Genomic DNA, 27,809 nt, shown 5'->3' on the forward strand with positions numbered 1-27,809 from the left:
CGCCGGGTACTCTGTTAGTGTTAAACTTTAACCCTTTATAGCTGCAAATTGCAAACATTGTTTTTCTGGAGCGATAACGGCGGACAAAGAACTCATATCTTTATAAATATTATCCTTATAATTAATAGGTTTTTAGTATTGTTTTAACTTCAGCCATTTCCGTGGCCGTTTGACTTTAGATTGACCTAATGAGGCTCCGTGAATAATTTGCTTATTAACATAATCTGCGTTGTGACGGAAGATGTCCTGTTCCCTTGAAGAAGGTCTTATATAAATTCATCATTGCTATAATTATAACTTCGTATTACAAGTTTAATGCTCGTTTAACTTGCAATTAAATAAACAATGTCATAAGCAAGGTTAGGCCATCTGTAGTCCGGTCGCGTCGTTAAGAGTTTGTCGCCTGACACATGTAGCATTATTATTTGACGCACTTCCGGCCTTTCTTATTCTTTTAATCAGATGTATTAAAATTTATAAAAAATAAATCAAATAAAGTGGTTCAGTTACGTCACATAAATTACTAATAATAAATCATGATAATAATAAGAAACTTTTCCACGGTATGTTGTGTAAATTATGATCACGACTTGTATTTCTTTAATTGTCAAACAAATCAGGTCTCAATGGTGATGAGGAACCTCCACGTGCTCTGATTAATTCAAACGCCATTAATATTCACGTTGCGCATTATATATGTACATTGATAAATAATTAGAAGATAATCGCTTTATTTGTTGTGATCATTACTTAATTTCAATATGCCAAACACGACATAAACAATTTAATATATTTAATAAATGCTATTGTGCTTCCTTAAGTATTTCCTCGAAGATGGAGGAAAGCCTAGAACTTCGCAGAGATATACTCAGAGCTTGTGGTCAATGCTCATGTGGTTATAATAACTCGGAATATCCTATGACTGTAAAAGGTTATTTTGTAAAGACCATAACGTTTAATATAATACCATAAATACTGGTAGTAATGTAAATTTACAATTAATTTAATTTTTTTGACGTTCATATGTGTACTTTTCTACCTGTATGTAGAAAGATATTTTGATTTTGATTGATAATGCGAAATGTTAATTATAAAAAGTCATAATAATATAATACTAAGAGGAACGAAAATTGTAGATCTAGGTTCATTCATCACAATAATTAATATAGGTAGAGTAAACTATAACTATAGGTTATTGTTAATCTCGAATATTCCAAGGTCAATGCCACTCCGCCAGAGAGGGCGCCATTTATCATCTATGAAATATTGCATGCGACGGCTCCCAGTGCTTATCTGCTTTCTCTGTTTAGCGATGATTTAATTTTAAGAAAATATTTTCTTTGTAAGTGGTCGACTTGTAATCTTTCTTGATTGTTTAATTTATCATGAGCTAATGGGCGTGACTTTACTACTTCACAAGAATATGTGCGAGGTTAAAATTTAAAACGGCTCACACCTTTTCTTCGGCGAGAAACCCAAAATTAGACTATTTCTACGAGGCTTCTAAGTAATTGTTATAAAATGAAAAAGTAATAATACACATGCTGGTTATTTGATAAAAATATTTCCGCTGTGAATAAATTGCACAAAAATTATCCTCTGTTTGTTTTCCAAACTTTGTAAGTCAAATAAGTCATTTAGAGGACCCAGAGGCACTTTAAGGTGGGAAGGGACCTAAGAGAGATATTATTTACTAAATTTTAAATATTTATTATACCATGATGTGGATGTGGTAAATCAGCTTCACAAAGCTTAAGTAGGTATACAACTAGGTTTCAGAAATCAGTCCTATTGTGATGTTGTATTTCCCAAATGCTGAAGGTCGATACTAGGACGTTATCATATTATCGAGTATATTTATATGTTTTAACAGATAATTCACGAGGGCGTAATATAGAGTACCATGGAAAAAAGTAATAATTCATTTGCTATATCTACAGGATAATTTATTATAGTTAAGTCTATAGTTACAGGAATAATTTAAAAGTACCTTTTAATTTTATTTCAATCTATATAAAATCTTATTTATCTTAAATAAGATTTTATTTATATCTATTTTAATCAATGAATTCAAGAATAACATAAGTTTTATTCATTTCAGTACATTTCATGTCACCTCATTCGAAACTATTGACAACAACAATCATTATCATAATTACATTTGTCAGATACTTACTGAGTATAAAGAATGTAACGCTTAGACTGATAAGATTAAGATTTTATATTCAATACGCTACTATTGTTAAATATAATATTTATCTTATCCTAATTGCTCCCTTAAATAATCCTCGGATGGATTTCTTGTCACATTTACACGTTTTATCGTAATCCCCTCGATAGAATATCTTTATTTATCTTATTTCTTCATTAACCAATAAAAATAAATTAAAAATAGTAGTTGCTTTATCATGTTCAAGGCGGAGATACGCTTTTATGGGATCAATAGAATTGGCGTGAAATACGAGTGTGCTATTTTTTCAACAATATCTATTTAGATGATTTGCTCTGATGATCTGTGTTGTTGCTTTAGACTTGACTCAACAGCCGCGACTTTACCCTTATTTTCCCAATCCATTATTGAATTTCTGAAAACCGATGATTTGGTTAAACTACATAACTTAGTGATTGGGTTATCTTTTTATTCTATTAAGTGGTCTGTCATCAGTTAAATACAAAAATCTGCTTAACGTTATTTTAAACAAAAAACAATAGGTTGTTAAGTCAGTCGGGCGTTTTTATTTCACTTTAGATAACATTCAATGTACTTGTTGACACGCCACGTCGGAATTTAAGAGTTTTATTACACGAAGCGTTGATTATTAACACTTTAATCAGCAAATTATTTGTGACGTTTAAATGCATAAGATGAAAGTTATAGGAATTGCGATCACCGAGCAGGAGACACATCTCCACTGCATCCTAAGCGAATAAAACTCCATCACTACCAAAGTACCATTTGACATATCACACGGGTACTTCCGACGGCACAAAACCTCTCTTTTAATATTTAAGTGAAGCGATGTATCAGAACGTATATGAGCATTAAGTGGAAATAAGATTGAACAACATTTTCTTTTTGGTCTTTATGGGTCACATATTGGTCAAATGATCAGTAATCTAAAGTCGCAGTTTTATAACATTGGAATCGAATTAATAATAGTTATAAAGTTCACATATTTCAGTTAAAAAGTGAATTCTTTTACCTGGCTTTCTAAGGTAAAACCGGCGAAGTGATAAGATAGGCTGATAAATAAAGAGCAGATATTGTCCTATCGATTTAATAACATTTTAAGGATTAAGCGAGCCGTATTTGAGTTAAGTCTGAAATGTGGATTCACTCTTTAATATATGTATAGGACAACGTAAAATAAACAATATTATATTCATTGTTAGTTGCCTTAATTAAAATGTTTCAATACTAAGTTTCCAGCTGAGACATCGTTACTTATTATCTAAATAAAAATAAACCTGTTCTTAGTATGATGTTAAATAAACGTGTGTCAAACCCCAAACGTGGAATTTAGCTTGTGGTCGATCTCTGGTCAAACTGAAAAGCCCCTGAAGCAACGGTTTAATAAGAATGGATGAAAATAAACTAGGATGCAAACTGTTGTTTGATGACATGTCCGACGATGTGTAGGCGTTGCTGGTTGGTTGGGTACTTTGGAAGTGGTCAATGACGGAGCCTGCCTTTGCTGTTGACACAATTCCGCAACTTATCAACTGTAGCAAAAACAGTCCGGGAACAGAATCACTTCGAGTTCGGTCAGTGCGCAGTTCACACGCGCCCAAAATATATTATCGTCTTTACTCTCGTATCGAATCGATTCGTAGCGTCGTAGCAGTCGTCTACGGAGGTGCGCAAACGCGGTATCGTGATCAAAACGAAATGGCCTCTAAGGATGTTCAAAGTAAGTGTGTTATAAACATTTCCAAAATTTTATTCCACTCTAATAAGTTTAAAATAAAAAAAAAACCATAAACAAAAGGAAATATACATAATTATGTTAATAAAATTAAAAAAATAAGTTAAGGTGTCTTTAATTGAGAATAAAGTACATATTAATTGCCTCCCGAACTGAAAATGTGAGTTTTGATAATTAGTACATGAAGTGCACAAAGCCCACAATGTTTGCCAAAAAGAGCCTTAAGGTGTTATATAAAGAAATGTTCATGAGTGGAATAATTTATTTTGCGTATTTTATCTTAAATTGAAGTAAAATTAGTTTCGTTCAAATTATTCTACCGGATTCATTAGTCTTGTTTTTATAAAAGTTTTTAAATATTACTTTACCCTTTTAAATGTAAACATTATTTTAATCAATCTTTCTGCATTCTTCATTTTTTTTTAAATTACATTCCTATTTTTCTCGAAATGAATTCTGGAATAAATTATACATTTAAATTAACGTCACGAGGTATTTGCGGTTATCTGGAATTATTCCTTCCATCATATATAATCATGATATCACGAAATGCCGCTCAATGTTTATCGTGATTATCGTTTTACGGAATTCGAGAACTATAGAAATTCAGCAAATACATGCTCCGCTACAATTTATTGCCGGGTGCAAAGTAAATTTGTATCACTTAATAATGATACTGATGCTAATTTGTCAATATTATAAATACATATACGTGTGCAAAGCCACAATGTCTGTCAACACATTCAGGAATTTTGGCTCAGCGAGCCGGTCCGAGTTCCCGGGTTCCAAAATAAAGGTAAATCGAAACTATACTTCTAAATAGTAATAACTGAATAAAGAACGAATATTAACAAGACAAATTAAAACTTAATTTTTGCCAGATTTTAATTCATTTTGAATAGGTATAGAGTTTTCGACTATCATCAAACAAAGAACGGGATCGATTCGATTCAAAATCGAAATCAGGAGTACTTTTGATTCGTATTAATTAAGACTTGTAAAGTATGCAATTCATCATAAGTACTTATAACAACAGAAACGGCCGTTCAGAATTAAGGTATCCTTATTGTAAATAAAAAAATAGAAGTTTAAAGGACTTCTTTAACGGGTAAAAACGCGAATTAACAACGTCACTTATATAACTTTTGTTGCAGCAATTGTGGTCGGAGAGACCACGTTGTATGATTTTCCTACCGTTAAATACTAAATTACTAATTTTTTTATTTAGGGATATATTGCTTCTTTCCTTCTGCTATCTTCCTCCTGATAGATATACCGCTGGCGAATCTCTGTAGCTATTGAATATTAGCTGCTCAAAGAGGTCAATATCGTCTTCATATTCATCATTATTGATAAATGCAATCTATAATGTTTTATCGCACGCATTACACAAAAACTATCAAAAATTTGTGTAATCGAATGTTTTACACGCTTGTATCTTGAAAGATAAAATCATAAACACGTGCATTAAATAAATCTATTCTCAAGATAAAAACGCCCTAATCACGGGAATTAATTGTTTGATTTGAAGTATGTTGGTTCGTTTATGTATCGAACGACCCGGGTGACATTCGCTCACCAAATATACTACACAAAAAAACTATTAATAGAAGCTTTGTACACAATTAATGTAATATATTTAGTAATATTTTTATTTGTTCAAATTAGTGCAATTTATTTCATCTTTTATTAAGCTGTAAAATAAAATTAACCAATCTATATAGAGAAACACGCAGCATTTACTCCTGAACCACAAGCCAACAATTCTTTTCGGCGCTCCCGAAAATACTAAAAGGTTTTTGTCGAAATAATGCATAAATATATGTAACAAGACTAAAATAACCATTTAGTAGATGAAAACCAAATTAAATTATTTTTATTTGGCACAAAGTTCTGATTGGTACATTGACCCATCGCATTGGAACATTTTGCCAATTTTCATGTTTATGAATTTTGATACGCTTTTTACGAGAAGGATTTAAATTAAAACTTGTAAAACACGAAAATACCTGAGACAATTAAAATATCAATATTATAGAACAATAATAATCCAGTAGGAATAACATTGACCACTCTCTGTGGCTTTTGGTCTATGAATTCGGTCTCAGTTTCTTGTTGATTCGGTTTTTAAGGCTCAAAATGGTACATACAAAATTTTTAAAGCTCCAGTTACTTCGAAATACGAGTCTATTACAAATCACGATGGCTTTGTGGATGAAGACGAAATTGCAGTAATGGTTGCCAAAGCTGGTATGTCGATTGTCATATTCTTTATTAAATTGGGTGTTGCATGCTCGCGTATCTCTTTATTTAAGTTATTTAATGGATGCTGACTTCTTATCAACACGCACGTTTCTATAAGATAGTTTCAATAACAACGAAAGTTTACCTTTTATTAATCGCACTCATTATTTATATTCTTTTGTGTCGTGCCAATTGTTAAAAGGCCGGCAACGGACTCTCGGGCTTTCCAGCAGTGTGTGTCAATGGACGGCCGTTTTATAAAAAATATAATAGTAAATAATGAAATTGTTATTTATATTTTGTACATGTCTTTGGTAATTCCTTTATATTACGCATGCCAATGGATAAATCAAGCCAGACAATTCATTGGAATTACTCATTCTAGGGTTGAAGCTGCTGCTTTGGCTTCGAACGAAAAAAAAAACATTTTTTATAACTTTTCCAGTTTTAAGGCAAAGCTTCCTACAATATATTGTCATTCTACTCAAAAGAATTGTGGTTAAACATAAATAATGTATATTAAATGTATATATAACTTAAAACAATGACAAAATAAAGCCGTATTTTTTGCTGTGTGCATATTATAATGAACCAATTAATATGTACCATACACGAATGATAAATTCTTACATAAATAAACGATAACTATAAATAAGTGTTGCTCATTTCTGAGTTCCATTAATTTATTTAGTCCGAACATGATTCTTCTTTTGAGGCTTTGCTTATTTATTACGTTTATTTAAGATATTTAAGGACATTTATAAGCAGGTAATTCCTGTGGCCTGGCTGAAGGCCAGGGAAAATAAAGTGGCGCCTGCAGTAATGCATGCCTTGACGGAACTTTACAAATAGCAAATGGTTTTGTATCTTATCAGAGGGTGTATTTCATGCGCATGATTATTTATAATATTTTATATGGTGAACCGTTTTGTGTATAGGTACAAGCAAAATACTTAAAATACACAGAAATATCTTATATATAATTTATAATAAATATTTAGAACTTAAAAGGAAATCCGACACGTTTCAATATTTTTTTAACAATATATATGATTACAGATGTAGAAACGGGCAATGCAAACGCCAGACCGGAAGTTGCCCCTCCCACCAGGGCCTCCCGAGTGCCCCTCATTGGTAAGCCAGCATGGGGAACCTAGTGACGTTTTGCATGCACCAAAAGATAGAGTGCACTGGTTTATATTGCAAATCATTTATCAAACACTTCAATCATTTCAAAAATCAACTCGAACTTCGAAGGTTGTAGTAATTTTAAATTGATGATCATACTTTAGTAAAAAAATGTTGTTGTTTAACCATCAGTTCTAAGGCCCACAAACATCTAGGGTACACGCATCTGCTTTTTATGTAATTCATAAATACTGACTTTATTGCATTGAGATATATTTTCTTTTTATATATAATATGAATATTTTATAAGGCAATCAATGTTGCTGGGATCACCAATTCGACTTTCGAAATTCTTAAAATGACTTTGAAATTAAAAATTTGAAATGCACGAAGAAAACTATGCAATAGTAGAATTTGTAAATTCTAATCGAGTTACAAACTTATTAAACAGACAAAATTTATTTAATCTACCTGCGATGTCAATTGAAGTTGAAACGAGGATAAAGATAGGTTCCGGTATTTCTTAAATCCAAAGGATACCTATTATTAGAAATACTAAGAATGTTTGCTCATTGTTAATTAGTAGTCATTGTTTTGTCGTTTTTTAGTAATTACTCGTCTCTGACGGTGGAATAGCCCGATGCTGCCAAGTAGTTACTATTTTCTTATTACTTTTATATTTACTCTCGAATCTGCGATTGAATACTTCAATAAGAGTGGCGGTTTTGATTGAATCTTTGGATGTGCATCATCACTCTGTATCACTCTTAATTGTTCTCACTTAGGTTCCAAAAAATGTTTTAGGTTACATTCAAATCACGTTATAAAATTTCAGATAATAAACATCTTCTTGCTGAAACCTTAAAAATCGTGTTCCACGGCGACTGCACCATCATCTTAAAATGTATGGCCTAGATCTAGACCTATAGGTATCTGATAAATATGGAGTGTCAATTGGTGAAACAAAACAACTTTAGCGAATTTCCCTTGGATTTTCGTTTCTTGTTGGATGATAATTGTGAAGTTAGGTTTTGTACATAGTTATGAATCGAGCCAAAATTTGGTCAAAATTCTTCTTGTATCAAACCCAAAGAGTTTTGTGAAATTGTCAGTCTTGTTTGTTCCTGCGACTCGCGAGTCACTAGGTAAGCATTCTTGGCACTCAGCCGAAATCTGCAAAATCGTCATTTCTTCTAAAATATAACAAACAACGTTTTTTAACATCTTGTTCAGTCACTCCCGGTATTGAGCGTCGTTAATCGAAGTTCTTCCTCGCTTGAGCTCAGCACACCAACGCACAACTAAACAATATAAAGGTGCATGAAGCCCAAATGTTGCTTTCATGTCTTGATTTAACATTTTTCAAGCACTACGCAAATAAATTACTCTTTTCTTTTAAAAAAATAGAGTTGATCCGTTTTATTTTATTTATATCTGATGTCTGACCGTATTTATATTATTATATATGTAATACCTTTCCAAGGAAAATGTATTCCATAATTACTATCTATCTATTGAACACCCCTCGTAAATATTAAACGCAGGCAGGTTCGATTTAAAAGATGTTTCTTTAATTTACTTCAATTAATTTATTATGAAATCCTATCAAATATTGCGAAAACTTTAATTGAAAGGTATGCGGAAGCGCGCCAATGTATTTAAACAATAGTTATTTGAAATTATACTCAAATTCGAGTGTTATATGGTTCATAATAATAATTTAAATCTCTAAGGCAACAGTGAAAGGATAGAACCGTGAAAGTAATAGTTCCCTTTCCCTTGAAGATATAATATTTAGAAGTATCTAGTGCTAATGATGCCTTTGCATCTTTGCATAACACAACTTTTATATCCAGAGGGAATCGTTCGGTAATCAACAGTTTAAAATATCGACATGGAATAGGGTAAATAATATTATGAACTACGGAAAGCAGCTAGAGCCTTTTAGATAAATTTTTATTAAAATATATATATTATCAATATTTTGTATGAGTGTATGTATGTAGCGGACAGATTGTAGAATTAATCGTTTCATGAAATGGTGGACCATCGTTGAATTGTCTTACGATTAACGATTTGTACACTATTTTACTTACGCTTTACATAGGTTTTTTTTATGACTGACGGTCAATTTCAGTAAAATTTCGTTTAAATTTTTTAACGAGTAAGATTTATTATTATATTTATTAGAAAACCTTCGGTAAAGTCCTAACGAACACTTAATTGTCTGTTGTTTAGGAGCGTAGTGTTTTGCTTTATTTGTAGTTAAAACTTGTTCTTTTCCGAAAACAATTTTTTGTACACCTTTATTATTTCAAATTCCAGTGAGTCAATCTTTTTGTCAGAATGCTCGAGCCAACGCTAATCACGATTTCAGATCAACATTTCTTAGAACTCTTCGTCAACTTTATTACAATGACGTTAAAGGGGCTTTTTGAATTGACATTTGGCCCGTGTCGTTTTGTTTCAACATTTCGTAGAATATTGAGGGAACTTCACGTCAATTTGGCGTAATTTCCTTTTGAACCTGCTCCAACTTTTGACAAAAATTGACAGAATTACGTGCTGCTTATCCTTAATATTAATGCATATAAGCATCTTTTAACAGCTATCCTTAGACCTTAGTACCAATATAGAAGCTCAGTTCTGGGAGCCCCGACTGCACACAGCAATCTTCTCTGCGTTCCTGTCTTCAAACACAAGTCAGTACACTATCTGCTGTTAAGCAATAAAAAACTGACTTCCGTGTTGCTGATTACAATATTTTTAGAAAATAAACATAAATTGACCAAATTGAAATACAATGCGTAGTAGACTCAGATAATTTGCGTTTTTTTAAATAACCATTGTTCTTGCTCTTCCTAGAATTACAATCAGATGTAAATAAGCAGGTGAACGCCTGTTATTAACTATTTCCTAGCTACAAAAGATTTTTATCTTTCTGAGCAAAAACTATTTACATTTTATTTTTGCTGTTAACTGGTCATTACCCGCAAGTATGTACTTAATTTTTATAAAAAAATTGTGTGTTATAGATAATATATTTCTTACTACGCGAATATTCACAGAACCATAATAAACATTTTGTTTCTTCAGTAATTTCAATTTTCAATTCATGATTTAGTTAAAAAGTCACTCACATCGAATGTCTAAAAATATTTGTTAATCAGAACATCGGGTAAGGTTTTTGCCTATCCTACCATATGATATATTACATCATTGATTCACACTGTCGACTTCGATGTCACCACGTGAATCACCAATGTCTCTCACACTCATCTCATTAAGATGTTTACAAGGGACGGAACAACGGAAAAAAAAATTTGTTCGAAAACATCTTAATGAATTTCTGAAAACAGACAGCAAATAATTTGGAATTATGTAACAATGGTTTCAATTTAAATGAGTAACACAAGTGAACAAACAATGACACAGCACAAGGCTGCTAAATAGCATTTGTTACGGCGACACCGCGAAGGTTTAGGTTATGTGTACGGTCTTCAATGTGAACTGGTCCTCATATCATAAGTGTATCTTCTAGTAGTATCGTTACGTGGGCATCTGATCAGCTGTGGCCCATGATCGCGGCTGGCGAACTGAAATATTAATTTAGGCACTTAGCATGGAATTGCGACTGTCATTGTCACGGCCGCTATATTTTTCAACCTCGTGTTTGCATCTCTAATTCACATTATTATTCGGCGACAATATATTTACATACTTATATACATGAACACTGTAGTAGCATATTTCTTTACGAGTGTGAGGGAGAGATAATTTATCAATAACTTATAATCAAAAAGTTACTTACTAATATGAATTATTGGTTATATATGTAGTATATATAAAAGTGACATGTATCCTTGGTAATCAATGAATAATTTGAATCAAGTGGAATATCAATCAATTGATTCGAGCTAAATAAAACAAATGACGGCCACTCAAACACTCGATACATCAAACTGAAAGCGGTTAATGGAGTCAGAAGCAACTGTCTTATCAGAACCTTTTACGTACTTACTGATAATGTTTTGGTTAATGTTGCGAATCATAATCTTCAAATATCGTTTTACTATATTCGGTTATTATACGGTCCACAGCGTTGCTTTGTACAAAGTTTATTAAATAAAGTTTCGTTTGCTGTTGATGTTAAATTTTAATTTTAAATTCGCGAACAGTAAATTTATTAATTACAAGACAGCAATAGGTTCTCGTTCTGAAATATGTGGCCTGGTCTAATAATAGCTATCTAGTGGTAAACATGCAATGTTTTAACAAGCCGAGGCTGAGACAACAGTCCTTATCACAAAACATACAGCAGCTACTGAATTTTTACAACCGATAAAATACAACCTATAAACTGTAAGTTTATAACCTGCAGGCCTTCTATCGACCTTCCTTTTGATTAGGTTAAAACATACAAGAAAATTTCTTAAATTTGTGGGTTGTAGTTCTTCTAATTAACATGACTAGACAATCACATACACATATGTATACTTAATTACGCCAAAACAGGTCGGTTACTGTAAAAGTACTTGAAAGTCTTTCTTATTTTACGTTTAATTAAACAAAATAAAACAGCTTTTATCTACTGATAATGCGCATTTAACGAATCGATTCCACTGTAAATATTAATTTGTCATAAACAAATGAATGTGATACCGATCCTTGTTTTTGCGTGTTTGCTATCCGGAAATATGCATTCTCTTATCTTCTTTATATTCTGTATAATATAATTTGGGAATAATTAAAGAAAATGTGAATTGCGAGACAGGAACGCCGTTGCGCATTAGTTTTTTATTTCGAGTTAATCTCTGTGCAGGAGAAGTTAGGTTATACTAATTTATTATCTTAGATGAAATAGGTATCATTTCTTCATTAATGTTTGTTGAAATATAACGGAATCATTTAATTATCAATACCTAAATTAAATTCCAATTCCTTTTCCATTAAAGTTCCATTCATAATACATCGTTGAGATGTTAGGTAGGTTCCAACAGGAAAGTAAATACAACTAAGAAACTCCTAATTGTAACATTTAAAAATTATCATGATTTAGGATTCTTAGCGCATTGTTGCTAACTTCGCGTTAAGTCCTCATCGTGACTTCCTTTATTTGAGATTTAAGTTAAGACTAACATTTGGCACAAAAGTGCTGACACGATGCCAAGCTGCTTAATATCCTCGGGACACAGTTCTCGCACAGAATAAACAATTACTACTGATTTCACTATTATATTTAAAAAAAACAAATTGTCCTACGGAACCTGGATTAGGTTAAAAATAATAGGTATTTTACAAGTGCGCCCGTTTCCGTTATTTAATCATTTTAATAATAAAAGTTGTCATAATTTTATCTTAATAGTTTCTAGTAGTAGTCTAAGTAAATAATATTTTTTTAATTACCGTATACATTATGGTCGAATAGTAAATGTATTTTTAACATAGTTGGCTACTAATATCTATTAAACTACAGTACAAAGAAAATAAAGTTATGAAATGGTTAAGTAATTGCCGTTGCCTGTTATAAAATAGGTATATAAAATCACATAGATCGAGGAACCAAACCAGTTCGGAGCAACTAACACACCATATATGACATGTAATAGAAGCATATAATATGAGGAATATCTTAAAAAAAACAGCGCACTAAAGAGTGGGAATAGCTCTCTCTGCGCGTTTTACTCTAAAATACTTTAGAAAATGGTGTACAGTCTAAAGAATGTCTCGCTACGTATAGTTTTGTAAACACACGAGAAATTCAAAATAAAAGTGTACACCTGCCAATTGCCATCCCCGTGCAGTCACATCACACTTGGTCCAGTGTAGCGAAGCAGAAAGGTAGTGCAGGTTGCGCGGCGCAGCCTTCGAACTCGCTTTCGGAATCTCTCGATTAAAGTGCTAAGTTGCGGGTCAGTGGACGTTTTAGTGATATCTAACAGGGTCAAAATGAAAACAGATTATGCGATGGACGAAATGCAGAAACGTAAGTTTCAAAACGTTTCAGTTTTCTAGAAATATTTTAGTTGCCTTTTATGTAATTTGTGTCTATTCTGCGAGTTATTCATATTCCTCTGCTGTAAAATGAGTGCAATCACTGGCGATAAATTCGTTGTGCTTATCAACAATAAAAATATTTTCATTCTTAATAAATAAATTAAGTTAATTAATCATATTTAAATAAAATCTGCAAAAATAATGAATGAATTGTCTGAATCAGGAAGAAAATAAAGCAATAAATTACAAGTGCGTACGTTTCAATGTGGAATTAAATTGAATAAATCTCTCTTCATCTCTCTTAAACTACTCGTAAAAGCTGAGTAGTATACGTAATTATAGGTTTAAACTAATTATTTTTGTTCTGAGCCTAAATGATATATACATTTGGTTACTTGAAAAGTATTTTATTTCTGTCCATTTTTAAAAAACTACACCTAAAATATATATTTAATTATTATATTCCGAGTTTAAAAACAAGAGATAATAGAAATTAGAAGAATGTGTTTACTCCACGCTCTGCAGTTTATATACTTCATAATCAGTCTAATTGTAATTTAATCTTACGAATCAATTGACTTAAATTAATTTCTTCGATTTCTTTCATAGTTAAGGTTTTCTCAATACGATAACGTACACCATGAATAATACGCTAAATTGATAAAACATTTGAAAACAATAGGCAACTAAGCATCGTTATAATTTGATAGAGATATTGTCTTGAGATCGAAACAATCGTTGTATCATTATAATAAGGGTTTGGATTTTGATTGTCGAAGTAGTTTTATTTAATGTTGAACTTAGTAAACATGACTTCTCTCTCTTATCGATCAATCTCATATTTTTATATCGAATTAATAATTTGTAAATTTAAATTAAGAGTGTAGGATTACGAACACCGTTGAAATATATTGAAAACCAAGAATATGTGTTTTGCGTTATTTTACGGCGGATGTTGTATTTATACAACATATGTATTTATTAGTTAAATATTAAGTGTTCTTAACCGTGTTAAAACAAGTTTAGTATTTATTTTATTGTTTCAAAAGGTTTGAAGAGACAATTCATTATTATCATACTTTAAACATTCGTCGTAATTAATAAAAAGATTAATTGTAACTCTCGCATGCTCCATTCAATGTTCTCGGGGCTGGTAGCTTGGGGTAATTGAAATACTATGAATATTTCATAGTGTTTAATTTATTAAAATAGATGTATGAAAGGGTTGAGATACCTCAAATATTATCGTTTTAAATGATGGCATCCAACGTTAAATGACATTTTTTTGTACCTCCATCTACAAATATTAAAACGTTCTTCCAGGGACGAGTTCCATCATTGGTCTCTCAGACGTGACTGATAACAAACTGATATGGAGGCAGCTGATAGCCGAGCTCTTGGGAACATTCCTCCTCACCTCCATCGGCGTGGCAGCCTGCATCGCCATCACCGAGAGCAATGCTCCACACGTCACCAGCATCGCTTTGGCTTTTGGTCTTCTCGTTGGATCGATTGTGCAGGTTAGTCAAGAACAGGGAGTAATGCAAATTGTCGTCAATCTCTATTTTAGAACAATGCCAATGCCTTAAGTATTTGTATGACTTTAATTAACTTTACACTCAGAAGTGTTCAATAAATCTTGCAACTTAACGACGTGAAACGTCGAATAACTTTAAAAAATAATTTCCAAGTAACACTTAAGTATAACTGACCGATTGTGAAAACACCCAACTAAATATAACAATTTCATTTGGACCAGGAACTACCTGTTGCGATACCATCATTCTTTGAGTCTTGCCAAAACAGTGTCTTAACTTACCTCACGTTGAAAATGTTCACAATGGAAAAGTATCCCGAGAGAAAGTCCAAAGATGAAGTATTTCAACTTATCCATTATAGATAATTTTTAGCGTTTACGAAGTAGTGATCGGAAATACTAAATCCAATGAATAATTGAGATTAGAGCAATATAATATCCGTTCGGCCTCTCTCACGCGGTGGCGGACCCGTGATCGTTCGTGTGTTAAATGTAACACATGTACCGTTCAATATCATTCAAATGTCAATATGCAAAACAGACGAAGTAAACCTTGACATACGATCACATGAGTGCACGGGGAGCGACGATTCGACAGATATTAATACTCGCGCAAGTCCTACTTCTCAGTATTCGTTGACTTTCCAGAGAATAATTTAAGCTCATTTCATTTAACGTTATTCGACGATTAAAGACCGTTTTTGATAAATAAAAAATTCATTGTTATGATTTGGTAACATATCGTCATTAAACACTTTATCGGAGAATGTTATCGGCTCGATTGGTCACGAATACTTCATCTGTACATACACTATTATGTACATATATAATGTTGTAGGTATGTCACGCCTGCTTAACTTCAGCTGTTGCGCAAATTGATCAAATGTTTGATATAACTGTGACATAGTGGTTGTACTTATGCCAGACACATATTTAATCCGAAAATTAATGTTTTGTTTTAGATGTTGAAAGATGCTTTTTTCATTAGAAACGGAATGCGATTGATATGCAAAATGTTCTGTATTTTATGATTCCCAAGTGTAGTTACAAAATAACAGTAATTTTGGTCCGAAACCAGATGAGTTTAATTTCTTACTTTTAGTCGACCGGGCAACACACAATACTAACGTAATTTATAATATTATCTCACAAGAAACAAATATTTAATTGTTTATTAATTAGTTCTCTGGTTTTCCTTTGACCTTTGACGGTAACCTATTGTTCTATAGCTATCAACGGAATCTTACAAGTGATTCTTTGCCGACAGCTTCCCTTCTCAGTTTCTGGCTGATTTTATACCGATGAAAATTGGGATTTTAACATTTGAAAAAAAAACAAAAGACAACATAACATCCGTAGAATTATTTTAAGTTGAAACACTGGCTTCTTTCTTTTTCTAAGTTTCCGTAAATAATACATAAGCAGGAAAAATTAGTTCGATGCGTGTTATTTTGTGACATTGGTATCGCACGACAGTCACATCATTGTGATGGTAATCCGTGATTGACAAGTTGCGCAAGAGTCGTGAGCTGGCGCAATTTAATCCAGAGAATAGAGCTGAATCTGTCATAAGCTAACTTAGACCAAATTTATCATATTTTGCCCTTTTTCACTTTTTTGCCGTCGTATTCGTATAAATTATTATTAAATCAGTGAATATTTTCATTGACTAGATATATTCTCTCGGGCACTATCTGACTACTTAAGGGAAACATCAATATTTAACCACAATATTCTTGTAAAGTAGGCACAGTTCGCAGAACGCATTATTCTGTACCTACCTATTAGGAGTAAAATTGGCTTTTAAGCGTATGACATGTGGATTGTGAAGTGATTAATGATCACGTTTGTTCTGCGAATAGTGAACAAATCATATATATTAATTTATTTAAATGATTAATCCTTGATACCAACCTATATTTTTGTTTCGATAAACCGTATAAGGGAACGGTTGAAGATGTCGCAGGCGAGATGCGAGCCCGAAAATGTCCTGAACTTTTTTGACCTTATTGTATAATCGTCGTATCGTGACTACACGTCACCGAGTGACTTTTCAGCATTAGTTTTAGATAAACTTTACACAAACACTTTAATTACCAGCACGATCTGATCATTGGGTCAAGGACAGCGTTTATTTACTCAATAAATGAGACACTTTTTGTCGCCCATTTGAAACGATAGTTTGTGCTATCCGGTGCCTTCAACTCCCACTATGTTAAAATCCTTCCTTTAATCGAAGATGCCGAGTTTTGAGATAATGAAGGCATGTAAGTATAGACAGTTCGGTGCCACGACAGTTACACGACAACCAAGGTCGACGACCTCTTACCTAAATTATATTCATAATTCGATTCAGTTTATATTTTTAATGTATTCGCCATGCAAATGAGATTAATTAAATTATTTTTAATTCTTCAACGCTTTTCGATGACCATATTTAGAAAACGGCTTTTACAATGTCTTTACGCCTTCAAAGTAACGTTTATTTGTTTATTTAATCGCGTGTTTGTACAATTAAAATATTAGGTACGACTAATATTTAACTCAAAGTAGAGTTTCATGTAGATAAGTCCGTGTTCGCCGCCTACTACGTGAGGCCGTTAGGTCGCGAGCGCGCTGCAGGCTTTTTTCTCCGAACCTATATAAAATCCGAGGTTTTAATACAAATCATTGTAATCATTATTAAAAGAATCGTGTACTACATAAATTGGTCGAAATGCCCTTTTAATTTTGATAACCGTCCGTGACATTTTTCATTTCGCAAGTGAGACTTGAAAAGTTGTCAAGATAAAGCAGCACCGATATTAGCCCTACATAATGTGGTTTCAACACTTATTCATGAATTTACACGCGAGCCCTCGGCCATCGAGTGATCCCTATCGATCATAATTTATTTAAATCAAAATTAAACGCTTCATTGATTCGTTTTTATTTAAGGTATAATTTCGCTCATCAAAACCTCTGATTGAGTCAAGCTCTAGCTTAACTCAGGTCGCTCGGGTCCGATTTTCCCCATATCAGCCGCAGATTTATTTCTTAATTATAACGTCATCCGGCTTGACCTTTTAAACCACTGTTTAACGAAATGTTAAGTTTCGATACAGTATTTATCATCAGTTTTGCCATGAAAAGGAACGTGTTAACACAAAATTAAGACGACAATCATTTTTGTTGAGTTCAGTTTCATAATTTAATTATATCTATTTTCGAGATATTTATTCAACTATGAAAGCAATTCTCAGTACACAAAGGTTTTTAAATATTAAACGTTTTCATTTGAAAATTGTGCGGTCTGTTTGACTGCTGTACAAGTACAAAATAATATTTTTTATTGTAAGATTACCGAGAGTAATAAAAAATGCCCACGCGTCAGTCCATTCGTTCTTTCAAACATTGACTCTTTGTTATTTGAGCATCTTCACACGCAGACCACCTACACCTGTAAAATTAATGATCGATTGTTAACTCGTCAAATAAATAATTAATGGATAATATTATGAGCAGTCATTGTACGCTGCTGGTTTGTATTTAGAGCGGAGAGTTTTCTTGGACAGAACTTTGACATGAATCGGTGCAAAGATTGCATAATTGTCGGAATATATTACGTGTTACGAGGCAGTAGCAGTGATCGTAGCGAATTGTCCGGCTTGCGCGTCATAATTACGGAAATCATCTCAATTTTCAAGTTATCATATATCATGCGAGTTGTGTAACTTCCGTAGAGTTATATTTTAGTTATTTTAAATTAATGCTACATATTATCTTCCGCTGCTCTATTTATCCTCAAATTCAAAGTAATAGATAAAATTAGAAGGTATAAACATTGTATAAATTCTCGTCTTAGTGAAATCGTTATTTATTTAAAACTAAATCTTATTAACTGTATTGAATTTATATAATTACTCTTAGTTTTTTCCAATATCTACTCGTACTGTATTTTACGACTTAAAGCATATTTTCTCACTTACTTTAAAATATTAATAGCCGTATCCTTGCTCTAAAATGAGCTGACAAAATATTACGATTACTGACCACTTTAGCTGATGCTTAATTATATCGAATATAAACTTGACCCAAGATCACATCTCGTTTTATTTTCAAGGGCAAAACACCTTTGATCTTTATAAGTCCCCCGAGTATATAACTTAGAAACTAAAACATTACACGTACCTACCTACCTACCTATTAACTTTTGTATAGCAATGTCTCCGTGTCTGTTTTCACTGTGTTCACGTATGATAACTGCAAGCAGCATATGCAGATATTATTAATTTACATTAAGACTACACTTTCGATATATTAGATGAGGAGTGCGGCGAGCAGATGTCACTGTCTCGGCAGAAGTGAAACTAGTCTTATATACTACGAATACTTGTAGTTAATGAACTATTTAAATCGTTTCGTACTTTTAATCGAGTTTTAGGTCAAATGCGAATCACCCTTTTATTTAGTAAAGAATACCTACAAGTTACAAAGTTTACTCGAAAGGTTCGAAAAAGAAATCAAGATTGAAGAAGTAGAAAGTGGTAAGAACTGTTGTACTTTCTCCGTGTAGACCAATTCTAGTTTTATTTTATTAACATAATGATTCGCGTCTCGGAAGTGAACGCATTTATATAGCTTTACACGTTGCACGTCTTGATTTGTCGTTTTAATAAAAGTTTTTATGTATTACTGCAGAGTAAAGGATATTTTGAATGGCTAACCTACGACAATGAGCACGTATCATTATAATTTTTCATTGTGTCCATCTCTTCCTTACCCCATTGTTCTCTGACGAGTAAATTTGCTATTATTATGGATTATTATCTATGATTTGCCCGTTAGTAGAACATAAAATTGAAAAAAAAAAGACCAGAGCTAGGCAAACTATAAAAAACGTAAGTGTTGATGGTATCAATCTTACCAGTCGCGGGAACTAACAAGTATTACCCCAGACAATCTCGATGATCGACCAATTTTGGTTTTTTATTGCCTCAAAGAGCATTGAACTCAAACTGTGTCTCGGCCAATGATCTAGAGCACGCCACTTTTTCGATCCTGTGCGATCCTGCAGTCTTATTCTCTATTATCTATATATGATAAAGCTACGGATATTAGTTATACAAGATGCAGCTCTTGTGTTTTACGTTTGTCATTTCGGATCTCTGTAGAAACTGAATAGAAGCTCCAAGCTTCTAGACGGCCTTGGCGCTAGAAGGCCATTACGGACTACACAGGGGTTTATTAGCAGATACTTATTCTAAGTCAAATGTGAAATAAATCTTTATCAAGACCGAGCAAGGCTAAAACTGTTATTTAAGGTTAGAAAAAATTATTAGTGGCTTGATTTAAATAGATATCCTCGTCAATTAGTTAAAATTGATTGATTCAAGTCATTAGCAGCCTTTTGCTAATTACTATTCAAACACTATTTTTAAATGGAATAACAGTAGCATGAAAATGGTGATTTTGTGATACGATGTAAGTATATGTGTGTTTATGTAGTAAAAAGGGATTTATTTTATACAAAATATACGTCAAGTAGGAACTTACACGTTATCAATTATTACAGCCTTTGATTGAAATTGCAAAACAGGGGCATTGACTAAATAAACACCCGCATGGCTCGGTTCCGCGGAATACAAGGACTCCACTCACGACACTAAACGTTGTCTATTTTTACTTATATTATATATAGTATATTGTTAATGTGTAGAATGCGATTAGTAAGAATTACGGTGCGACCCCATTGATTTTGTTTTCTCTTCATTTACTTGGACTCGCATCAGTATTTTTATCCAAATTTAATTAAAACGTGTTATTAAAATACTGTGCAGGCAGACATTAAAGTAACCCAAAGCAAATGTTAATCCATTTGTTTTATTGCCGTACTTGAAGTTATTTGATATGCTAAGTGCAGTCAACTTTAACACCAAACATTTCTTAAATTATTATTTAACTGACCTGACTTAATAGTGTCTTTTACTGAAACATCGGATAAATTTAAAATTATCTATTATTATATATTAGTTTGACCTGACTTAACTTTTACAATACATTCCAGCACATTCTTTAGAGTTAGGGATTAATAGTAAGTTTACTAAGTACTTAAGTTATTGTCTTATACGTAAACATCCTCTTTGTGTTTGACACAGAATATTAAAATGTAGTTTTGATCTCTGGCACAAAATATTAATTTATTTAGAAACACATAGAGGTAATTGTGAGTTGTAATTGACCTTTGATTAAGTTTGGCACACCCACTCTACTGCAGAGCGATATTAATGGCATGTGAAGATGTGGCATCGCCTTTAAATTGGGGCACGGCCGGGCTTCGAACTTTCACAGAAGTATGAACCAGTATAACAATAAGGAATATTTTATTGTTTTACGCGAGTGCACATTATCTAGTTAATAATTCATTTGCATTGTAAGTATTCCACTTTAACGTAACCTTAAAATCTTTATCAGTGTGGCTAAAGTGAATATACAAAATATAAACTCCGTGTAACGTCACTCCATTTCATGACTCCTCCACGGCTTTGGTTGGTTTAGCTTGTCTTCCATACAATTGTACAGTCCACATAGCATTGCAACCTGTATCAATAACAACAACAATTGAGTTATAAAGTACATTATAACTTGCTAAAATAAGCAAAAACTGCGCAGTTGTGTACGTTCTTTTGTTGCTTTAGAAACATTCCCTAACCCGCAAAAAGCTCTTAATTATTGGAAAAATACTTTCTTTATCACCAAGATCAGATATTAATAAAATATTATAAAAAAATCAATAAAATTACAGGTGCAGCAAAAGACGTCAGACAAAAATAACATACTATACGCAATAGTCGTATATATAGTCTTGTTCCTATTAGATGTAATAAGATCTTTTTTTATTTTCTACATAACTACTAACTGTAGTCTGAAATAAACTTTTTTCTTTTTCTAATTCTAATTTATCTTCTCTCAATTTAACGACTACGTTCAAGTTATTTCAATATTCAAGTTAGTTCATATAGTTCTCGAGTTTACTTTGTAATTGTATTACATAGATTCACGGAACATGTGTGACCCGAATCCGGCCCACGTCCGATCACTATCGAGTGAACTATTGACAGCCCTTTTCAAATACCTTCTATACGAGATATACGAGAATTCAATCCAAATCGTGATTTTATTTTACATTATAATTATACTAGGCCTACGATTATTACTTTCATAAAGTGGATACAGTTATATTTTCTTTATTTATTTAACTACATACAGCTAGTAAACAAAAGCCTAACTTTTGTTGTATATTTATTAAGCGTGAATAAAAGTAATGCTTATAATCCTTATTCAACGTAAGGAATGTAAAAATAATAAATGAAGAAATTATTAGGTATTTGTTTGCATTTTGGACTTCACACGTTATCATATACATACCTATGATTAATAAAGGTTTTGAAAATGCTTTTCTTCAACTGAAGCGAGAGTGTAACCTTCCTAAGCCCGACTGAGATTCGTTTCCAATTCGTTATTCCAACGATTTTCCAAAAAACGTTACGCAACTTATTTGTTTTTCGCTTTAAATACACTTTCGCATACGTCGCGTGTGAATGTAGCTGCCCTTGAGAACATGTTCACATGGACCATGCTCCATGGTACATTGAAACTAACAGCGCAGAGGGTCTAGTAGGTAAGTCCACTTTTCACTTACATCTAATATCTCGGTACTCCGCTTTTAACCTCCTTATTTTTCCAAGACATGCTAAGCGAGGATTGAACTATTTACCAAAGTCTATCTATATAAGTATTTTAAACCACAATCAGGTGCTATGGCGTGAAAAATACATTGCTACATACATATGAGGCACATAAATTTTCAACTCATGGTTAAGTCAGAGCAACGACGACTAGGTCACGTCAATCTTTCTTTATTGCAATCAGAAAAAGAGGATGATTATGAAGGGGTATATATTTGCATTATACGTAGCTTTGACACTGTTCATAGATATAGATACTCGTAATATTGTTAGTTAGTAAAAGTATAGATTTTAATTAATCGTATTTCATTCTTACGACAAATAAAACACAATATATGGTTCCTTGTACGATCTTTTAATTCCTATATAAAATACGTCATTAAATGTAAATTAATTATTAATCAAACAACTTTGTTGCAGGCAATTGCTCATGTATCCGGTGGACACATCAACCCTGCAGTGACTGCGGGTCTCTTCATTTCAGGCGACATTAAGCTCATCAAAGCTCTCTTCTACGTAATAGTTCAGGCCTTGGGTGCGGTCGCTGGCGCTGCTTTTATAAGGGTATGTTACTCGTTCCTATGGTATATAATATTACATTTAAAAAAAAGAGTGTGTGTACTTATGTACACGCATTAGAAGTTATACTTCTTTGGCGTATGAAAAATAATTATTATTATCATATTATATTATTCATTCAATTTAATAATAAATATAAAAAATTAATATTTAAATTTGATGTTCGATTTTAGTTTTTATCACATATTTTTCAATTAATTTATATGTTTTATTAAAAAAAAAATTAAATATTAAATTATTAATAATAAATATTTAACAATTTTATAATATTGAGCATGAATTACATTAATAATAATTTTGTTATTTAACTAAATAATACATACGGATAATTAACCTCAATTGTATTGAAGCACTGAGAAAGGTTGATGAGCACAGTTTTTTTCACAAATATTTTCTAATATTAATCAGTATTGATTTAAATATTCAATTTAAATCACTTCTGATTATATGTTCAGACGCACATATAAAATTCGCACTTGTATAATGAAAACAGAATGAAAACACGTGTTTTAAATGTAGAAACTCAAAGCATATGGATAAATATTAATCCATATACACAGTGAACAGAGGCGGCGTGCGTGTCAACATGCACCACTAACAGAGGTACCATTTTTTCCAAACTTAATGAGCGATTTAGTGGTCAAATTCATTCTGTTAATTTTGTGTCACGGTGTGCGCGCATCGTAAAATTTCACTCTCATCAATTTTTCATAACACGCCTAAAGAAGTATAACTTCAATAAAAAAAGCTGTTATTTAATGCTATAACAATACTAATTTAAAATAAATTTAACTAGCTTATATTTATGCAAAAAATAAGCGTTTCTTAGAACACACCTAATCATTCGGATTAGTAGTAAAGTATTAAATAGTTTGGGCATTTATAACACAAACGTACTTCATATGCGATATGCGACGGCGCGAGCTTGCTAATTGTGATAAAAAATGTCTCGCTCGCCCTGACACTGATGATCTTAGAATAAAGGAACAAATTGGAGCTCGACCTTCGCTGGACGACTTTTATAAGATAAATGGCAAGATGTGCAATCGAAGTGAAGGCGTTCAAACCGACGATAAATGCTCTAATCAATTCTGTATCATATACGAGCATTTGAGCTTAACAACTCTCTAAGCTTATGAACATAATGAGCTTTTAAACTTTCGACTTGACGACAAATCAATTGATTACATTGCATTGAATGTAAAGTAAATGCACTGAACTGTGTTGGGATCAATTAATTTATTATTTATTGATCACGACTCGGCCCTAAACTTCAGCTGAGCGTTGTTTAAATAACTCTACCGAGTGAAGGAATTACGTTAGGCCGCTACCACTAAGCTACCATTTTGTCACTTTATTACAATATAATAAAATTATTTTTTTATTATAATTAGAATAGTGTATCTGGAGATGTTACATGTACTACGTGGGTAGTCCTTATAAATATGTATTATACACAATTAAAAATAATGTAATCTCGAGTTGCGATTGCAACACGGCAACATTGGTAATATACTAGGTCACCTACGTACCATTGTTAACATCTGAATTAAATCAAAGTTAGCAGCTTACGTGACAACAAGTTTTTGATACGTATAATAAACCGGGCATTTTATACACAAGACAAGCAAAACAGGCAACATGGATTACATTAGTCCAATGCTTACCCCGATTATGGACCTACGTCTTATTATTATGTTTACACAACAACTAAACATGTATTATAATTTATAGATATTATTTTTACTTTAACTTTTATAATTATGCTGCGGACAAATACCATTGTTTAACATAGAATACGTTGATTTCGTAATAAGACGGACGAGTACATAGATAATTCAAAATAACTATTGTTTTACAGTTGGCTGTTCCTGAAGATCGAGTACTCGCTTTTGGGATGACGTTGCCGGGGCCCGGAGTCACCGATGCACAGGTACACACAAACAAATCTTTATTTATTTATTTTATTTCAGTATTTCTACAGCTGCTCATTAAACAATATTCAAACAATTATATTACATATACATACAAAAAAGCCGAAAACGCAATACACATTCAAAAATAAACATAAAACACAGTTTTACCTATTTATACAAAAAATATAACAAAGCACAAATTCATACTAATTATTTATGATATTAGAATTAAAATCAATAGATTAAGTTAAGTATATTATTTTATATTTTTAATTGATTTAAAAAAAATTCAAATTGCACCAAAATGTGTAATTTTGTAATTAAATGAGAAGGCATTTCTCAGGCTGTCCTCGTAGAGGCTCTCATCACATTCGTCTTAGTGCTGGTGGTTCAGGGCGTGTGCGACGGTGGAAGATCGGACCTGAAGGGCTCTGGTCCTCTCGCCATCGGTCTCAGCATCACGGCTTGTCACGCCGCCTGCGTAAGTCGACGTCTTAATTGTCGTTATTCGTTGCATATGTTGGTTACCAAATTCGTTAATTAACTTTACAGATTCCATTCACCGGCTCTAGCATGAACCCGGCTCGATCCTTCGGCCCAGCCGTCGTGATGGGCAACTGGACTTCTCATTGGGTTTGTATCTCGTTCTATTTATTATTTATTCTTATATTCAAGTATTGGCTTTTCAAATTCCAATTGAACCTTAATAGGTTAGAAGCAGCCCCTAAACACATCTCTATGCAAGATAATTGTGATTCGTTAAATACAGGAACTGTGATTCGTCAATTTACATTAGATTTTAAAGCGTTAAAAAAAAAGTTTCTAAACTTTCGTTTACGATCAGTAATCTATATAACAGGCACTTACTAAATTGTTTGACCTTACATACCCATTATTCGCGATTGCGCTAATGAATATGTCAATATCAGTATGTTTGTCACAATACATTTATTACATTTCTGTGGTTGATCAAACTGGTGTCCGCTATCTTGACCGATGAGAGGTAAAAGCGCGTCTAAATGTTGTAAGAAAAACACTATCCAGCCACGTAAAAGAAATTTGCTGTCGCTTCGACCATATCGTACTTGCCATACACATTTGCCTGACGCAGATATAGTTCAATAATCTAAATGAATCCTCAGAAACTAAACAACCCTGCAGAACCCGATTTTCGGGCCGATAACGTTATATGTAATGCGAATACTGGGCACTTAGAGGCAGACACAGCAGCCGTTGGCTGGTAAAACCTTTTCAGCGGCAAAGTTATTCCACTTTATTGCGATAAGATTATATTACAACATTCCATTATGTTATGCAAATATGTACAATGACAGCTAATGTCCATTGTATACACCACTTTCTCAAGATTTGCAGTAAGCATGGAATTAGTATTGCATACGGCACTCAAATGTGTATATAAATCTAGTTTCTCTTTACCTCTGAGTTAATAAATTACCTTGTTATTTTATATATTTATATACATATTGTTTGGCCTAATTCTTAAGTTTCTCATGCATATTGAAATTACACAGGTCTACTGGGTGGGACCCCTTGCCGGCGGAGCCATCGCAGGTCTGCTCTACAAATACGTGTTACGCATCGGAAAAGACGAAGCTGGCTCTTACGACCTCTAATTATATAACAGCTTTTAGGTTAACCGTCTCGAGTATTCGCATTTTATAAGTGTTACGCGGACCATTTGTATTACGCCTTGTCATTTCTTAAAACAAAAGGTAGGAGATAAAAGTGGAAGAAATATAAACGTTTCCGATCTTAGAGAAAACGATAGTCTTTACCGGTTCACATCCGATTCTTTTAAGCCATATAAGGAAAAACAGTACTAGGTGTTGGTAAATTGTGAAAGAAAACACTATAATATGTTTGTAATGTCGACTCGGAAACGAATGTAATTCCAACAATGGGATATTTCACGTTCAAGATTAAAAAGTATTAAGGGATGATGCTTCAACCGCTGTTAATTGTCTTTCGGTTTGCCTTTTAGTTGCCAATCGACGAACACGAAACACAATGGAAATAATATAAAACCAATGGCCACCAATCGCATCATTGGTCATTTCAATGTTTTGAAAATGGCGCTTGAAAAATCATCTCTACACCTATTTATACATAATATTATAATGTCATTAATTTATTTGGGAATATTCAGCACAACTCGATTTGTACTCGAATGTTCGATGATTGTATATAATGTGGGGGAAGTGATCTTCACGATATTATTGAGTGAATGGATTTCAGAAAATGTATATTTAAAATAAAGCAATTGCTAAATAACTGATCGTTTTATTGCTCTCTATGTGACGACATCTACAATATTCGGCTGCCAACAGTACCATGTCTTACCACTTTTTTTGCTTTTCTAATTATGGATTTTTTTTATTATGAAGTGCCTCGTTATTGACAATAGTAATGTCTTCTTTATAAGTCTCCCATTTCTTGTATTAAATAAGTTACAATTGTCTAGCGAACATCACATCACTTCCACATCAAACTTCAAAAAGGCTTTTTTTCTAAATAGCAATTGAACAGTTCGATTGATAAATGGGAGGCCCAAGGTGTGCCTGCAACCTGCACACACATCTGAATGAGATTGTCTTGCTTAACGAATAAAGAAATCTTTATCTTTTGAGGATGTGTTATATTGGCAGACTCAACGAAATCTTTCAGAGTTAAGACATAGGAATCGGATCTTGATGACTTTTGGGTTACCGTACATATAAATATTAATCAAATATGT

At 32.7% G+C, this 27,809-nt stretch overlaps 1 protein-coding gene across 4 annotated transcripts; it reads left to right on the top strand.

Moving 5' to 3' along the window:
- The first annotated feature begins 3,415 nt into the window (after positions 1–3,415).
- LOC110999169 (aquaporin AQPAe.a) lies at positions 3,416–27,346 on the top strand. 4 transcript variants are annotated; one of them, XM_022268099.2, is made up of 9 exons: positions 3,420–3,911; positions 6,090–6,176; positions 7,230–7,304; positions 14,619–14,815; positions 22,980–23,123; positions 25,000–25,071; positions 25,398–25,535; positions 25,607–25,687; positions 26,587–27,346. In XM_022268099.2, exons 1-9 carry the CDS (start codon positions 3,677–3,679, stop codon positions 26,686–26,688), a joined length of 1,131 nt encoding a protein of 376 aa, XP_022123791.2. In that variant the 5' UTR covers positions 3,420–3,676; the 3' UTR covers positions 26,689–27,346. The 4 variants fall into 4 exon arrangements, with proteins under 4 accessions (XP_022123792.2, XP_022123791.2, XP_045490331.1 ...); XM_022268100.2 differs by lacking the exon at positions 6,090–6,176 and having other exon boundaries at positions 3,416–3,911; XM_045634375.1 differs by lacking the exons at positions 6,090–6,176; positions 7,230–7,304 and having other exon boundaries at positions 3,441–3,911.
- The last annotated feature ends 463 nt before the right edge of the window (positions 27,347–27,809 follow it).

This window comes from Pieris rapae, chromosome 2 (genome assembly GCF_905147795.1).
Source record: "Pieris rapae chromosome 2, ilPieRapa1.1, whole genome shotgun sequence".
In the NCBI taxonomy this organism is placed as follows: Eukaryota; Metazoa; Arthropoda; class Insecta; order Lepidoptera; family Pieridae; genus Pieris; species Pieris rapae.

Excerpts from the sequence above, each read along its gene's own strand:
- LOC110999169 (XM_022268099.2), top strand. The coding sequence starts at position 3,677 with ATGACGGAGCCTGCCTTTGCTGTTGACACAATTCCGCAACTTATCAAC. Across the intron at positions 7,305-14,618 it reads CTCCCGAGTGCCCCTCATTG|GGACGAGTTCCATCATTGGT; the intron begins GTAAGCCAGCAT and ends ACGTTCTTCCAG. Across the intron at positions 23,124-24,999 it reads CTGGCGCTGCTTTTATAAGG|TTGGCTGTTCCTGAAGATCG; the intron begins GTATGTTACTCG and ends ATTGTTTTACAG.